This window comes from Strigops habroptila, chromosome 1 (genome assembly GCF_004027225.2).
Source record: "Strigops habroptila isolate Jane chromosome 1, bStrHab1.2.pri, whole genome shotgun sequence".
NCBI lineage: Eukaryota > Metazoa > Chordata > Aves > Psittaciformes > Psittacidae > Strigops > Strigops habroptila.
This window is the reverse complement of record NC_044277.2, coordinates 152,620,838-152,639,010: the sequence shown is the minus strand read 5'-3', so window position 1 is coordinate 152,639,010 and position 18,173 is coordinate 152,620,838. Positions and strand designations below refer to the sequence as shown.

General features: G+C 42.0%; 1 protein-coding gene across 4 annotated transcripts in view; it reads right to left on the bottom strand.

Moving 5' to 3' along the window:
* BMPER (BMP binding endothelial regulator) overlaps positions 1 to 18,173 on the bottom strand; it is a 143,631-nt gene that overhangs the window by 55,295 nt on the left and 70,163 nt on the right. For 3 of the 4 annotated variants that reach the window (XR_003994222.1, XM_030505117.1, XM_030505140.1), the window contains 5 exons: positions 15,179 to 15,278; positions 11,822 to 11,931; positions 11,036 to 11,176; positions 8,736 to 8,840; positions 3,216 to 3,261 (listed from right to left, as the gene is read on the bottom strand). Coding sequence is in view for 3 of the 4 variants with exons in the window: in XM_030505117.1 (XP_030360977.1) it covers positions 3,216 to 3,261; positions 8,736 to 8,840; positions 11,036 to 11,176; positions 11,822 to 11,931; positions 15,179 to 15,278 (502 nt within the window). In the remaining variant the exon portion in view is untranslated. The remainder of the gene's footprint in view (positions 1 to 3,215; positions 3,262 to 8,735; positions 8,841 to 11,035; positions 11,177 to 11,821; positions 11,932 to 15,178; positions 15,279 to 18,173) is intronic. The other variant, XM_030505127.1, reaches the window with a different exon arrangement.

Genomic DNA, 18,173 nt, shown 5'->3' with positions numbered 1-18,173 from the left:
AGGACCAGGACGGGCCTATGTGGTCCATTAGTCCCACTCCCTGCTCCCGCAGGTACCTAACAATGCATAACTCCACCTTACTGTTGGTTTTCTTCAATTTTGGTTTTTTTTGCTTTGAAGAGCATTTATTTCTATAAAAACACATAAAAAAGATGCCGGACCAGGTGAAAGTACCAACGTTTTACTCCTAAGGCTGGGCCCAAATGCCCTTGAGTTTGGTTTAGCTCCATCGGTCATTTTGTCAAGTAAAAAAGCTGCAGAATGATGTGTAACAAATGACATTTTCTGCCCCAAAAGAGGCCTTTACTATAAAATCAATGCACTGCTAGACTTAGATGACTGCAGTCCACTTTGGAAGAACTTCATCCATAGAGCCTCACAATGCCTTAGGTAAGACAGTGTTAAGATTATTGATCATGAGTAAAATATACCTATATGGTCGCAGGAGGAAGCTTTCATACTGCATGCTGTAATTTCAGCAAGACCTATCAATTCTTCTTTGTCAAGAACAAAGATTAAACCTCCCCTGCAGATTCCCAGCTTTGTCTGGAGCTGAGAGCAGTCTGTTCATGTTATTTGAACTCAGGTTTAGTGTTTTCTTTTTTTAATATGAAAATGACCTCGGTCTAACATAGGATTACTAATTTATGGAATTGACGTCAGTGGTGATTTCTCTAAATCAAGCTCAAAAGAGTACATTTCATTACATTTTTACAGCAGCATAAACTAAACTGTTGAATTTTCCACTGGTATGACCACTGCGTTTAATTAGTGATAACTGTACGCCAGCCACAGAGCTTAAACAGCAACATGCCAAAACTAACCATAGTTAACTCGGGCAACAGTAGACAAAAGAGACTCTCCAGCCCTTTAGGAGAGGTACTTTTTCTCTCTGCAACAACCTGCTTTGAAAATAATCCTTTGATTTTTGAGGGTTCCTTTTTTTTCAGTTTAAAGTGTAGACTTTAACAACGTGACTGCTTTTTACCCACTTCATAGAAATTGGCTGCATTTAAACTGTACTCAAAGCTCTCCTGTGTACAGTATGTTCTTGTACCTCTCTATGTTGTTTTTACTTTGGAAAATTAATATCTGCTGGACCGCCAGAAATGTTTGGTGTGTTAATATGTGGAGAGAGGATCAACATGAGTGGGTGGGTGAGGGAAAGGGCTCTGCATGTACATCTTATCTCACCAGAAACTGGCTGAATTAGCAAAGTTTCTAATTACTATCCGAGATGGTGATCATCACTGAAATCCTTCTGCCTTCTGCCTGTCTTCTGATGAGATTTACAGCAGTTCTGGCACAAAGGTGGAATTAGTTCCCTGCAACTGTTAAAACACTGATGTTAAAACAGTCAGTGGTAGCTACCACTGCTGTATGACAGTGGGTATTTAAGCTCTTTGATTACATTAACTGATAAAAGCTGGGAATGGCCTTTTAATCACAATAGCTTAGAATCAGCTCAGCATCCACTTGCCTCCAAATACTAAACGGGTCCCTAGTGAGATACCTCTCCAAAAAGAGGACCCTTCTGTTTCATGTGCAAGAGAGGAGCGTGCCACTGTGGGACAGTGCAACGAGCCTCCCAGCCTCATGTCTTTCCCAAAGGCTCTGGGGAGACCTAACAGTTTGCCAGTACTTAGAAGGGTACCTTGACTGGGAAGATGGAGCCAGGCTCTTTGCAGATCTTCATGGCAGGAGGACAAGCAACAGTCTTGTTGGAGGAGGACATGGCAGGAGGACAAACAAGCAGTCTGCCCTCAATTTCGCATGTCTTATAGCCATGACCATTTCCTAATACTATAAAGAAGTTCTGAATTTTTAGGTGACTGGTTCCTAGATGAGTTATTTTTACTTTTTTTGCCTTCTCCCATGAAACAACTATCACAAGTCACCATTCTCTGGCAGCATTTCTGAAGGAGTCACTGTACTGTCTTCTTTTTAACCCCTTACAGTAGAGGGTCCCCAGCGCTGTGAGGGAATGGCTGGCCCCATCATTTATCTTCCACTCTCACATTACAAAAGAACATGAGAAAGGTTAAATGATACTGAAACATTAGAACAGAGAGAGGCAAGACACAGATCGATAAATTCATGACGCTAATGAGATGTCATGTTCGAGCAGAGGTCTGTACAAATTTCTTCTCCCATGAAACTGAGCTAACATGAAATCAACTGTTGGTCAGTTGAATCCTCCTTCATTTCTCCATCTGCTTAGTATTATTTCAAGTGTTTCTGAGGTTGCCACTTGTATTGAATTTTGTTTTGATACTGAAGATTTGCAAACTAAGTTTATTTTATCACAAGTTACACGTTTTAACATAATTCAGCTGCAGAGTGGAAAAACAGGTATTTAGCATATGGAATTTGTGCAAACCAAGAGCACAGAGAATTGAGTTGATTGGCAAATCCAATCTGATTTTAGCCAAAAGAATAGGAAACACTCTCCTTAAAAACCTGTTCCTTCTTTCAGAAGCCTTCCTATAAATCATAAAACCCCATTTTAGCAGTATGTCCCTATTTGGAAAAGAACTTAAAACACGTCCTGAAGGAAATACATAATTGTATCCTGTTAACTTCAGTGAAGACAGGTCTCCCTGTTGACTTAAACAGGACAAGCTTAAAGATGAGTATTTGCCTAAGTGCTTTGCTGACTAGGAGAGAACACAAGTGGTACCATAAGATTATCATTCCTGAAGTGAAAAGGGATAAAAAGGTGATGGTTGAGGCCAAACATCATACAAACACAAGGTTAGCTTTCTATTGTACTTTCCACTGCTGCCCCAGACTGTGTCTCAGGCTTCTGCACACCTTTTTTTCACTCCCACAAATCACCTGCAAAGGTGTTGGATTATGCATACACATAGCTGGGCTGTTATATACAAGTATAAAAGGTACCCAGTCCTTAAAGTTACAACTCTACTCATTTGCTTATTTTATTACCTGCAAATTTCACAGGCCAACTATACCCTTCAAAAAAGCAGCACCTCAGATTTGACCAAAATAGTGTCATTTGGAAAAAATAAAATAAAATACCCAGGCATTTTAGTTTAAATTTACAGATTTATAGGAGGCAAAATCTGTCGCCAGCAATAATCACCTGCCCTTTAGCCACCTCTAAAACAAAGGCAGAAAAGCAAACATACTTCTACTGTATTTATTGTCTCTGAAAGAATAAAAAAGAATTCAAAGAATGTGAAGAAAGAACTTACTTTCAGTGCAAATAGGACAGCATCCTTTCCTGTTCAGGATTTTACCCTAATTGGGAGAAAGACAGGCTGATTTAATGAAAGAGGTTTTGGAGCAATGACTGTGTCATGTTGTAAGGCTGGATAAGCCTTTGAAAATAGTTCAAGTTGTGTTTGAACTCAATGCCCTGGTTACAGCTTCAAATATCAGGTGCTAAAAACAGGCAGAACTATTCAAAGAGCTTCCTGGCAGTCTTATAAGAAATGAAATACTAAAAGGGTTCTCTGTTACCACTTTTCTCTTTAGAGAGGGTGTGAGAGAATTTTGGACTCATGTATTCACAGATATCTAAAGCAGTCTAGTCATTGGGTTAACAAGATCACTACCTTTTTCCCCCATCTCCCAAAGTATATATATTTCTTATGCACACCCTTTTAGCAGCCACACAGAGGCAATCTGCCTCACACCCATTCCCACACTCCCCCCCAAATCATTCATTTTTCCACCAAAAGTGAAGGAAGGAAGGAAGGAGGCACTGGTAGAGATCTAGTCTGGTCAGATTTCTTTAATGGCTAAATCTTGCGGTACCTCTCACCAAATCATATTGCCAATCATGGACCAGCCTCCCCAGTGCAGAAAATGGGCACACATCCAAGGATGGGCAACGTCTAAAAGCCAACAATTTGGTCTAGTCATAGTAATACGGAAAAAATGGTTCAGTCTTTATTTACCACTCTGCCAGGTCAATTTTCTTTATGGTTGAGTCTTAAACAAGACTGGTTAGAAGCAGTCTCTGCATACATACATTCGCCCTCCTTTTCAGTCTTCATTAAATGAAAAGATGTTCTATCTGACTTTACTGAAATTCCCTAAAGCTAACCGTCAATCTAGAGGCTAAGCCTGGAAAATTTCAGACTGAACGACGTGTTTTTCCAAGCAAAAACTGGCGTGGGTTATAGCAGAACTTATGGTGATATTGGAGCTCACCTGCATTCCCATACAGGCAAGGCAGAGGCATATGGAGCTGTGCTGTTCCCCAGCACTGAGCCTTTGCTCCAGCAGTATTTGAACACAGAGAAAGTCACCTCTGTGGGACCACTGCTCCTGTTCCCCACCAAGCAGGTGAGCAAGGAATGGCCAACAAGAGCAAGCAAACAGAACTGTGCTATTCTGCCCACTCACCAGTGCAGAAAAGCTTGTGAAAACAGACAAGTAAGTGGCAGGTCTGTGCAAAGAGGAGGGAGGGGGGCAGAGGCAGCACGCCCTATTGCTGTCTGCCTTGCTTTCTGCCTACAGCACTGCTAAGCTTTCACAATGTGCACGGGAAGAAATGAACTCCAAGTATCTGCTGCAGACCAGAGTGGAGCACGCTTTGTCCTGCTCACGCTTGATGTACCTAGATGGCATGAATGAGAGCTTGGCGATGAGCACGCTTGGGCTCACCATGTGCAGGGCATAGAAGTTCAGTGTAAGCTTGTCTTTGAATGTGCAACTGCATGTGGACAGACCTGAGGTACATCTGGACTTGAGAAAAAGGCTGGATCAGAGTTTCTCTGGCAGTGTGGGCAACGCTTTGACGTTTATGTGACCACCAGAGCAAAGAGAATAGCTGAGGACCAGGCTGCAATAGGGAGAAGCATCTTAAAGCACCTGCTAGGGCAAAACCTCTTAAAGGAGGAATAGTTAAAACTGCACAGAAGCAGGGAGCTTGGCAAGGCATAATTGTATGATGGGAAGACGTGCAGCTGAATGCCACACACTGCACTGCCTCACCTTTCTGTTTCAATAAAAGAGTTGAAATCATCGGCCGAGCTGGAAGTGGCAAGAATTCAAGTGAAATTGGAATCTCCAAGGCAGCCTGCTGAGGCTGGTTACTTGAGCCACCATGTTGGCCCGAGATCCTGTTTTTGTCTTGTAGAATAAGGAAACCCATTATTGCTACCATGTGCTGCAAGAGTTCGTTAGCATTGAGGGTTCCCTTAGGAGTGGGCTAAGTGATGTGATCCCATTTTTCCCGATGAATATTTATAAGCACACCACATTTAAGTCTGTCTATTTTCTGGGATTTTTCTCCCCCCCCCCTTTTTTTTTATGAGGTTTTCAATTTAATGTCTGAGGTTTTTATTTTCTAATTTTTTCAAGGCAAGACTAATTGCAGGGGGAAGGGGGCTGTTTGGTTGTGCAATAGCAACAGCTGTTGTTTTTTTGTGCCTCATTTGGCACTCGAGTAAAAACAGCAACTTTTTGTTTGTAATAATAACAGATGTGTCTAACATTAAATGCAGCCTGTGCTAGAGATGGGGGAACGTGTTCTGAATAAATTTTCAACTCGCTTGGAGTTCACGGGTTCAAAATTCACCCGCAGAATAAAACTCTGCAAATGTCTTCACATGCCATGGACTTAATTCTATTAACTTTTGCACAGCCTTGGAGCACAGAACAGGCTGGATGCTGTGAAACTCACCAGGCTCTCCTCTAGCAGTACAAAAAGAGACAATGTCCATGACCACTGTTACCACAGGCTTACACAGTTAGTGGGGAATGCAAAGGCGTAAGGAGAGGAGGCGAGGTGGAAAATGATAAGGGTGGGTAATGGGAAAGGAGATGGCACAAGGTAAGAAAGAGGCTGGAGCAGGGCTAGGGTACGTGAATAGCAAATTAGGGAAGAAAAGGTCTAAAGGATCTCTGAAACAGCCTTACCAAGTGTTGAGATTACTCCCTTCCTATAAAGTATTTAAGCATGTGTTTAAGTTTAAGCCCATATGGAGGGCCTACTAACTTCAACAGGACTGGACACATGCTTAATAGCTTTGCTGGGTGGAAGCCAGTGCGTACCGCACCTTGCAGGCTGACACTCCGGGTAACTGAGAGAGGCAGTATCTATGGAGTGACTCCACGGAGTCAGTGGTCAGAAAGTAAGAAACAGAAACCACAAGCCACAAGGATCACTAGAAACCCAAGGAGTTTTAGTATTTTACTATAAATATGACAGGAGGGATTGCATTTGTTAGACGTATTGCCTCTGCTGCGGATGACAAGAAGCTGAGGAAGACCCTTCCTGTAATTACTGATACAGGATTAAATGCTCCAAAAAAGAATAAAAGAAACAGAAAAATGTGCCTAAACCTGTGAGTAAAATGAAAGAAATGGCAGAAATAGTCTTCAAAAATGTCAGCCTGCCACAAACACACTGAATAATACAAATGGTTTCAAGGTATTGGAAAATTCTGCAGAATTACCACTTTGAAACCCATCCTTTCAAGGAATAATTGGCCAAAATCTATGTTGATAAATAATATTTCATCACAAAAAGCCCTGCACAAAATCATGCAAAGAGTATTAAGAATGCATGGTAAAACTTTTAAGTCAAGGAATAATATTGTAGGTTCCTTGTGAATCTTCAATCCTTTCACACTCAGTTGTGTGTACCATAACACAGTTTTAATGAGATAACTTCATGTGGCCTGACACCTTAAGGGACACTAAACAGCTTTTTATTCCACAGCAGTCTTCAATAGTCAGCAGAGACTGCTCACTGCCAGAAATAGTGTGAAGAGAGAAAAGAAATGGAGTTCACACCCCTGAAGTTTGCAGAGACAGCACCATAACTCTGTGCACGATACCCAGACTTTCAGTATCACTAATATATCTTTATCTTGAATAATGTGGTGCGTTTAATTAATGTTTACACATTTCTGACAGAATATCTCATCAAAGAGAGTGGAGCACAGATGAAAAGTAAAAGACTTAAATGCATTAGCATACATTATTTGCTTTAGAATTACTTGGTACCCATCTGGAATAGGAAAATAAATCTCACTCTAGAATTTACATTCTCTCTTCTACTTGTTCTTCCAATTTAGCTTGGAAGAGCAGAAATGTAATGTACCTGTGGAGGAGGATGGGTTTGCATGCAGCTTGCTGTAGGCTTCATTTTAAGGCAGGCAGCAGGCTGACTGGTTAGGTACTGGAGGGAACGGTGCTGCAGGGTGACAAAGCTGGTCTTTTCTGCCCTAAGGAACTGAGAGCAGAAGTCCCAGGACTCAACTTAGAGCTCTAAGGCAGCTTAGGACTTCACATTAGCCTTGAAGCAGATCATGTAGCAGTGCTGATTGACTTAGTTATGCTGCCACAGGACTGCGGATGGTGAATTTTTACCCACTGCTATGTTCATTTTAGAAGACACTTGAACTGATCATCTCAATGCTCAGATTTGCATCTGAGTACTGCTGAAGTGGTGTATTTCACTTCAGATCTATATTAAGCCATATTAGTTACTTAATCTCAGAAGCATCTTAAACATTTGAAATGCATCAGCAGAGGGAAAATGTAAATGAGATGCAGTGTGTGCCAGGCTCTCAGCCAACAAAGAATGTGAAAAGCCCTGAAGAGTCCAGGCTCTCACCTCCTACTTATGCTGTGAATGGCCTGAAGGGAGCAAACCTGATTGCCATGAGCCACATCAAGTTCCCAGAAGAGCAGCTCCATCTATTCACACTTCCTACAATGTATATGCAGCATCTCACGCGAGGTCCATTAACAGGAGAACTGCCCTCTGCAGTGAGTGACAGGAAAAGGATGTCCGCTCTTCGGAAGATGCAAGCACTGTCACAGCAGAACAGGGAGAGCCAAGGTACAGGCTCTCTATTCTACCACTGCTTCTGGCTGTCAAAAGTTTACACTTACAAAACCTTACAAACTAGAGTTTGTCATTGAAAATCTTATACCTAGGTGTCTGTGACTCATATTTTCCCCACTGGCTTCCAGGATGGAGAAGGAAACACTGAGAAGGTGTAATGCTAACGACTTGGCTCTCTCTTCTGCAGTTCTGTTCAAAGATCTGTCCCTACACGAGGTGCTATTTAGAGCTCCCTCTTCTGAAAGCTTGGGCCATTAAAACAGAGTAATTTGTCAGTGACAGAAATCCAAGAAACAAGGGCTGTCCTGAGCTCAAGGTTTCAAGTAATGCTGATTTTTGAAGCCATTCAGTAAAGTTACTATTACACCACTCTCTGGGTTCACTTCAGACTTCCAAATAGAAAAAACTCAGGCTGCAACCTTAAGAGAAAGTGGCAGGGCTGGACTGAAATAATACGCTTTGCTTTGTCTAATGTACACTTTCAACCAAGTACTAAGCCTCACAGGCGCTGAGAAACACAAGTGCAACAACCTCCTGTGTCTTGCCTTGACAATAGGCATGCTCTCGAAACATTAACATAGTCATCTCACCACCCTATGAAGCTATTGAATATATGGGAAAGAGATGTTCTAGTCCAGATACTCAGGACAGAGAAAGTTAAAGAGAGGAGGAGAAAAGCAGCACAGAGTCTTCAAAGAAAGGACTCGGGAAAGAGTCGGGAAGCCCATATTCAGGGTAGCAGTAGCACACTTGGGGAACACCAGTCTAAATGAATATGCCAGAGGACCCCATCTTTCCAGTCTGCATGCCCCACTGCCATGCACACACTACCAAGGAACACTGAAAAGGATAATGGTGGAGGAAAAAAAAAGAGAAGAAAGCTCTGTTCTCTTAAAAAACTCACATGAGGACAGCTGCTGACTGGAATGCACTGCTTCTTGCGACACTCTGTCTTGCCTTTTACACAAGCACAGATGGTGCAGTTCACAGAGGACCACATCTCTCCATCCTGCAAGAGGGAACATGATACAGTATCAGCTGGGGTGGCAACAGGAAGCTATTTCAGCAATGTATCATTGCACAAGAAAGGATGACTTTTCCTTTTGGCACTGTGTCATTGTTTAGCCTAAATTATTTTGAGGTGCCTGTCCATGACCAGTCAGATTCAAGACAAAGTTCACATTCAGCAGGGTTTTCTTCCCTTTGGACCTCTAGGTCAGAAATCCGTTTTTCCAAGGCTAACCAAATCACATTTGCATTCTTCATCCGTGTCCTGCTTATTTGCATTGTTTTCTGTCCACTGTGTGTCCAAGATGTGATCACACCTACCACCAATTTTCATTTAAGCTCACATAATGAGAAAAACCTGATTCATTGGGTTGAGTGACGTCTTTAAGTTGTTGCACGTGAAAGCATTCAATTAAGATGTCAGCATATAGTGAATTTATTCCCAGATGCAGCATCATTTTGGCTTAGGGCAGGAATGGCCGAATAATGAATCCTAATTTAGATTACTTACAGCACTTTCACAGATACTTGATCTGCGAAACATCTGAGAATGTTTAGAAGAGATACAGTGCTGAATTTCTCACATTCAGAGCAGGTAAGACAGTCTGTGTATGGTTCTCAAAGTCATAGGTGCAGAGCAAAATATGCCTCATGGTCTTGTCCCCACTTACTTGGAAAAGATTGCTTGTGGAACTGCCCTGGCTCCTTTATACACAGTGTTGCATTTGCCAAGTGTGGTTCCTAAAACATTCTGTCTCACCCACTTACAGTCTTGTGCTAGCCTGCTTAGAGCCAAAATGTGCCTGTTTTGTGTTTACAGGGCTGCTGTGAAGGAAGGGTGAAGATAGATCTGACAGGAACAGGCAGTCCAACCAGGCAGCTGTGAACAATTACGTGCCCACCTCGACATGATGTTTTGACCAGAGCGAAAAACAGACTAAATTTGAAATGCCAAGGAGCCTAACTTATTCAGCACAGCACGCTTGGTCAAAGGCTGGCTCCCTCCTGTCTTTTGTTTCCAGGCCATGTTACCATTGCCTGACGTTCCTGATGCAGCACATGTTCTTGTGGGCCACTAATGACTGTTCTCCAAGCATCTGCTGAGGTACCAGAATATATCACAGCTGGTTTTACATGGGCATGCAAAAACACATTCGCTGTGCCCATTCTACTAGTGTTAGACCATTAACCTCAACAGAGCGATGCTAGATTTACCTTTTTGCTCACAAAGCCAGGAATGGGTGGACTGTCTCGTTATTTTTTCTCACTCCATATAATACTTAGTAATATAATAAAATCTTCACAAGAAGCAGGATATTTTAGTTGGGTGCCTAAGAAGGCGGCATTTGTTCCTGAAGCACAATAGCACCAGTGTGAAAGCGCCAATCACATGGAGTATAGTCTCAGCATACAGTAGGTTCACATGTAATTTCCAGAATAAACACTTTACTAGGTACACAAAAGATGGAATAATTGGGAAGCAATTCTGGCTGAGCAAACCAAGCATTCACAAAGATTTAACATTTGATCTGATTCAAGAGTCTCATAATTCACAGATGGCTCATGAGGTGACAGAATCTTCTTCTGACACAGTGTGAAAAAAGCCACACCACTTGGAAAAACTAACAGGGTCTTAGCAATAGAAGAAGTGTTCTGAAAACACTGGGTGAGAATGCAGTACGTAACAGTTATGGCTATCCCAATACAAGATATCAGGGGTGCTGTCCTTAGCAGAGACGTGAAATGTAGTAAATCAAGATGAATAACTTTCAGTCAAGATGAACTTTGCAAAGCTCTTACTGGCTCAGCTATGGAAGAGACTCTGGCTCAGCAGATAAAGCCTACACACCACTCCGTGAATACCAGTGGGAAAGCAGAGCATTGCCGTTTCTTACTAAAAATGTACTACTTGTCATGAAACAGCTACTTGAATCTCTGCATATAGAGAAGGAGACAACATGTCACATCAAGGAAGAACTAATCTTTAACTGCTGTGTATTAGCAGAACTTACACAAACTCAGGAAAAAAACAGCAGATGGCAAGTTCTGCAAAGCTTTGCCTCTGAGCTATTCCATTATCAACTAGGATGGTGAGGATTCTGCTAAAAGCCAAGCCACAATACTAATCTACAGTAAACTCATGCCGTTTCAGCTGTTACAATGGCATCTCTTCTTGAGCCACACCTGAAACTTTACCTGGAAGATCTTATTGCCAAACTTGCACACTCTCACTTCCTCTGGAGAGATATACGAGACACACTCCTTGCAGCAGTGGTCTTTGTTTTTACTGCATTCACCAGGAAGTAAGCATCTCTTCTTACATACCACTGTTGAATCCTAGGTAAAAGGACAAAAGGAAATCATAAAATCATCACCGCGATGTTTGTGCTCCTTTGTGTCCTTACCATAACATTTCTGCTTACTCACTCATTGCATCCACCCACACTACAGCCCAAGTGCTTTGAATAGGTCAAGTCGGAGAAGACAAAAATGATTTACTGCATTAAGGGGATTTTTCATGGCCTGTGAAGCTAAAACCCAACTTCCCCTTTTGTTGGCCTGCAAAATCTGACTGATTTGGTGACACTTTCCTGTTTTTTACCTAGGTGCAGAAGTGCAAGTGGTCACAGTTCATGTTAAAGGACCTGAAAAAAAAATAAATCACTGCCCTTCAGCAAAGATATGGTCATTCACCACTTAGAAACACCTCTTCTAATCTAATGAAAACTCGAAGTGGATCACATAACCTGAAACAACTTCATTTTGGACCACGCAGGACCAGGCAACATGTCTCAGCTGAGGCAGTCATTAACTTTTTAAACTTCCCTAGCACAACTGCAAGCGCTCTTCAGATCAGATTCTCAGGGACCACACAAGATGCCAAAGAAGAACAGTATTTAGGGCTTATGATTCCACAGCCCTACAAATTACTGCCAAGCCAGACGACCAGCAGCACGCAATACCAAAGCTCTGTGGACTTACCTTGCATGTACACACTGTGCAGTTGTCATAAATAAATGAGGACCCATTATCGTACACGTTGCTGTGAAAGAGACAGCTTCCAAATGGGAGGTCAAACACTTTCCTTTGTCCTGAATATAAATAAACAGTAATAGAAACAGAATGTGGTTGAAAAGATGCCATATTATCAACAAAAATAGTAGGGCTTATTGTCACCAGACGAAATTAATGTGCAATGTGTCATTTGCTATGTGTTTCCATTTTGGTGTGAAAAAAGTATGTGCTTTTAACAGTTCCCTGTTCTTCTCGCACACATTCATCTGTACAAATTCTACTGTGGGAGAGAATGTAAATATGATTTATGGTATGTTTATATTGGAAAAAATCTTTCTTCTACTTCTCATCATAAAGTGCACAGTGCAGCTAAAGGAATAAAAAGTAAGCCCTGAAAAATCTTCGGGTAGGTACACTTCAACTAGTTTAAACAGTCTTTAACGTAATGCAATAACTTATCAAATAAAGCAGCCTTAACTGCTTTTAGCATATCTACTTCAGGGGTTCACAGCAGCCAAACTAAATCAACTCAGTGACAATGATGTAAAAAACCCCAACATAGGAGCTGTCTGGTCTCACTAAGATAGCTTGGTGTACCATGCTCACACAGGGTTGCAAGAAATACAGGCATTTGCAGCATTTATGAGCAGAATGAGGGCAACACAGGATATTTAATTTCCATAACTCATAAAACATTTGCGTTTCACAAGACTAAGGCAAGGTTGAAAGCACTATACAGGGAAGGCAGCACCAATATCAAATCCTTCCTAAAGTCCTGCAATCCTTCAAGCGCTTTTACGCCCAAGCTGCACCACACTTTGTGGTCCTGCAAGCTTCTCCTATTCCTCAGCTTCTTTCCCGGTAGTTATTTTAAACAAGTGATCATTATGATACATAAACATGAGCTCTTTACAAAAACACTACACTTATCTTCCTGGTTTTTAATACCTTCCCCTGTTTACTTTTGGTGGCAGCCAACTAACAAATTCTTCAATAAGTGTCTGCCAGTCCCTTGGCTTATCATTTCTGAGGTCTGACATCAAATAGGCATCAATTCCAAGATAGGGAATGACTACTATAAACGCATACAAGAAGTCGCTAAGTACTAGGCCAATACTTCAGCTCTCAAGCCACCAGGTGTTTGCACTCTGCAATTCCTTCTCTTCTCAATAATTACTGATAAATGTAGAACAGCATAAAAGAAAAAGGTTCCATTTTCCTCTGAGATGTAAGTGAACAAAAGGATAAGCACATAGCAAAATCCACTGGATTAGCCTTCAGCATTTACAAATTTAATGTTAAAATAACTATTAAACTAAAGCTAAGCAATGATTGCTATTTTTCGGTTAGACACAATTTGAACATCTCTCTTGCAAATTAGCTACCTCAGACTAATCTATGCTTGTATAACCAGCCTTCCATTTACTGAACGTGCATCCTTCTGAAAAGACTTGATTCCTCTTACAGGACTGACATGAAATCAGCTGAGGATGCTCAACAGCCCTACAAGGAACTGCTCTACATCCATGCACCACTTACGGGCAAAGCCTAACCACAGTCCTGCCTGTAACAACACTGCTACTGCTCTATGTAGGGCCAGGATTTCAACTGCATAACTTATGTCAGCAAGTGAAGAGAAGTCCAGTTCTTTCTCACACCCTCTTCCCATGCCTTGCAAACCACCCAGCTCAATTCTGGGTGGCCAATCCTGTTAAATGGTTGGTAAAAAACCACTGACAAAGGAGCTACCACTTCTAAAAGATGTGGTGATGAAGATATTGGCGTAATGGCTAGCTTTGCTGGTTCATAACCACTAGTTAAACTAATAATTCAAGTCCCAGTCGAGTCCACTGCATTCTTCTAAGTTATATACGCTGAGTATTAGGAATTCAATTGCAGGGAGATCCTCCACATGATACTTTAAAAGCCTTGCCTCAGCATCCCTGAAAATGTTTCTCTTTCCTAACTGCCATGCAGTGTGCTACACATCCCTCGGCTCTCCCTCCACTCCAAAACTTCCAACACTTCCTTGTGAATAGACATTATCTATCAGTGAACTCTTTTACAGACATTTCCGAGGAAAAAAGACCCTGTAGAAAAATCCCCATGAAGCAGTCAAAAATTAAAGCTGGGTTTTGAATGCCTGGATCAAGGAGGGGAAAGTTCAGTTGGGAAAAGCCTGGGATGGGGAGGACAAGGGAGTTTACAGAAGGAAAGGAAAAATGTCCTCAGCCAAAACAGAAGCCTGGTGTTTGGACTGCTCTCCTCTCCATTTCATTCCTTTACTGTATTACTCTCTGGTGCCGCAGCTAACTGTTCCAGGCAGATATTTATCTGCAGCACTTCTCAATTAACAAATAAATAGATAAATAAATGGATAAATAAATAAATACAGGTTTGTTTGAAGCAGCCAAAAATGTTAACTATTATGAGAACCTGGAACTCTATGGCTTGCTGCCTCCAAGGCCAGACTTCTCTATACCCCTAACCTAGCCTTGGAAAAAGACTTTGGATAGTAGTAAAGATACGGTCAAAATGACAAAAAAGTTTCTGTTACAGAACTGAGAGTTATCAACTCTCAAATTTTTCCAAACCTAGTTATAACCTCATAGACAAAATTAAAGCTAATTTACTTGGTAGATATAAGTGCGCCTTGTTTATTAAATAGAGGGACAAGCACTGAAGGACATAAACCTGTGGGATCTGTGGACATGGTAAGAGCAAAATGAGGACTCTCAAAAGTCACTGCCTTCCTTGGCATGACTTGGAAGAGCTAACCCTTCATAGAGGCCTCCGACTTCTCCTTTAAAATGTGTTGGAAAGATGTAACTGAAAATATTCGTGCCTGAAACTGTGATTCCGCCTTAAGAGGCAGACTCCTGGTTCCCTGGCCTCCCCAACAACAGCTTATAAGAATGCAATTTCAGTCCAGAAGTTTCCTCTGACCTGCATTTCCTCAAAACCAAGAATGCAAACGCACACTTCAGTAAAAACATGAGAGGGTGAGGCCCTTTTCTTGTGGCAAACTCCATCAAAACACTTCCTCCCTCCTCAACCTCCTTTGTAAAATGTGTAATGAAGGCAGGAGTCTTCCTAAGCAAGCCAACAGGTCTATGCTCAAATGGTCTTCTGCGGCTGCTTACTTAGTATCACCCATCACAACCCTACACACTGACCCTGAGTACCTGTTTAAACCTGTAGATTATAGACTCCACTGAGCAATACTGCCTCTCCCAGAACTGTGCTGCGAAATACTGGTATAAAAGTTATCACACAGAAACATACCATACCAATTACAATATTCCCAGAATAAACACCACTCACCTAAGCATTTGGGGCAACACTGTCCAGCAGGAATGTGACTGAGGTGCTGGGGACATGACAGAATGGGGCAGACTTCTCGCATGCACTGTGTCCTGCCACCCTGAAGGGAAAGAGGCTCAGTTAGAAAGAAGATAACGCAAAATGTCAAGTAGATGTGCACACACCACACGGATTGGTAACGAGCCTTGAGAAGTCTCAGCCAAAGCATTATTTGTCAACAGAAACCTCTGCTTGCATCAGGCATGCAAGAAACATGTACTGTCTTTCAATACTTCGGATATTGCTTGCACAGACCTTGGATTATTCATATATTTTTCACTCTGTCAAGCAACGAATGTAGTAGTTGAAGAAACAGTGTCTTTCTCTCTTATTTCTTGGTGTGGATATGAGAAAGCCAGGGAGAATGAAATCATTATCCATGAACCTTTCCGGATGCTCAAAGAAGTTATTGAGCCATTTTTTACATTATTCTTCACCTCCTGTGCCGTGCCCTTCTAGGCTTGTCTGGGACAGGGATTAAGTGCTGAAGCAAGATGAGAGCAGGTGTTCTTCCATTATGTTCATGACCTCAGAAACCAAATAAGCCAAAATCACTTAAGAAAGCACCTTTCTGTTAGCCTCCAAGCCCAACTACGCAAAGCCAGAAGGTCTGCTTGCTTCAAAGAACTGAAATCCAAGAGGGTATATGAAATAAGCAGCCTGGACTGGATATATCCTGGTGCATCAATGAATATCAGAAACAGAGAGAGGCAAAAAGCACAGCACAGGTGAAAGCACAGAATATATGTCTAAGATTAACTCAGTCAAAAGAGCTTTGTTCTCATTCTGCCCTGCTGCCTGATTACTTCACCGTACTTACAGAATACTGTGTTTAGCTCTGGACTCTCTACCAACATGTGCTCCATACACTCATGAGAGGTCCAGGTTGTTAAATGTTAAAAATCAGTCCGCCTTTGTCTTAGCAAAGGAAGTCAGTCCTTTTCATCTAGCTGCCCTGCCTTATTTATCATTCAGAGCTGCAGGCTCATCCCAACAATAAGCTTTGTGTTCCTGGATGCTGTGATGGAAGACTTATGAACAGCCTCTTCCCAGCTACATGCTGGATGCCTCTTGGGGCTCCCTGGGGAGAGATGGAAAAAGCTGTTCATTCTGAAGAGCTCTGTGCCTGAAATGATGGTATGCCATTCCACTCCTAATGGTCTCAGTGAATCATGTAAAAGCTTTTACATACAGGCAGACCCCATATATACTATTACACAGAAAATAACATCCTGACTTTACCCCCGTTCCATAAGTTTTCAGGCCCTGAAGTCTACCTGTCCCATGGGGCTACCAAAGCATCCTGAATGCACGTGGCTAAGGACTGCTCGTAATTCTTTCACTGCAGCATGCAGGAACACAGAGTTTATTGTAGACTGAAATGACTGCTCTAAATTAAGGGTCAGACCAGAAACTTGACAAAACAAAATGAATTCTTCACTGATGTTCCTTACGATGCTCAGGGAATAGCTCTGTGAGAAGAGACACAGGTGCAGAATGAAAGAGAGAATACCAAAGAAGGGTTCTCTGAAGCAATGCTGTCATTTCTACCCAGGGAAAAAGGCTAAGAGAAGACAAAGTTCAAACTTCGGTGACAATTCAGCACATGGGAAAGTTGGGCATGGAGACCTCAGCGAGCCTGGTGGCAGGATTAGGGATATGTCCATGTAAGACAGAGCAATGGTCCTACACATGGTGAGCACAGATCCTTTCTTGCAACCTTACTTATATACCTAATACTCACCTATTCTGTGCCTCTGTGGAACTGCTCTGGAGCCTTGCTTCTCTGACGGATTGAATCAAAGCTTAGGTTTAGCACATTACTGAGACATTGCCTTCACAGTTGTTGTATAAATATATTTTGTTTAATACAAAATGCCATGGATAATATAATTCTTCACTTCAGCATTTTGTTTATAGCTCCCTTTTTATCTTTCGTACCAGACCCTCCTCTGCACAAAACCAAGTCCAGTTGCATCTCTCTCTTTACCCCTGCTTCTGGGGGGGTAATGCTGATTTTTAACACCAAACTATATTCCAACTTGCTGCTGTCTTGGATAGGCTCTTTGGCTTGAATACCAGGCCAGGGTGCAAGCTCAAAACCAGGCTAAAACAAATCAACTTGTACCATTTAAAGTAAGAAAAATTCTACTTGCCCTACAGAGCTTAGAGAGATAGCTTATTAAGCATTACAAGGAGATGGTAAAACCTACACAATATTTCTATTTTCTTAAAAGCCTCAGTCATAACAATTCAAAACTCACAAAGCATTTAGAAGACCAGCTTTCAAAGCAGTATTAGCAAGTGCTGCCAGTGCTTTCAACTGCATGAAATAGAGCCACACAAATTAAAAACCAGTGCAACAAAAGTTCAACTAAAAAAAAAAATCAAGGGAAAAATAACTCCAGAGAGCACAAAGATTGGCTCTGGATAGCCTATGCCAGGGTGGGAACTGCACAGTAAACACCTTGCCTCCTCCACCTCCCAGTTACACCTACAGCTTTCAGCTCACATCTCCCTGTTAAGCATAACATCTCCCAGGCAGCCAGAATACTCCAGGCCTGAAGCAACACCTTCCAGTAAAGCGAAGTCTGAAGTGGAAGCCAGCACAGACCAATAAAGTACAAATGACACCTGCTTCCTGTGAGAAATACTATTCAAGAGCTAAGCAAATAAATCCTCAAGTGATAGTTAACGTGAAGCCTTAATCAGGGGATGCTGCTGCAGCCCAAGTCCTCTGGAGGGAACAGATTTTGTAAGAAATCTATGGTCTACAACGAAAAGATTCACTTTCCACCTCAAAGACAAGCAAAACCACTGGAACTCCTGCTGCCACCTCATATCTACAAAACAAAGCAAGAGGCTCTCTGGCATCGGCTCAGAGGCTGGTATGGGCTGAGGTGTTGTCTTGTCTTAGCAGCTTTCTCAAGAGGCAGAAGAGGGAGGAAGGTGAAAT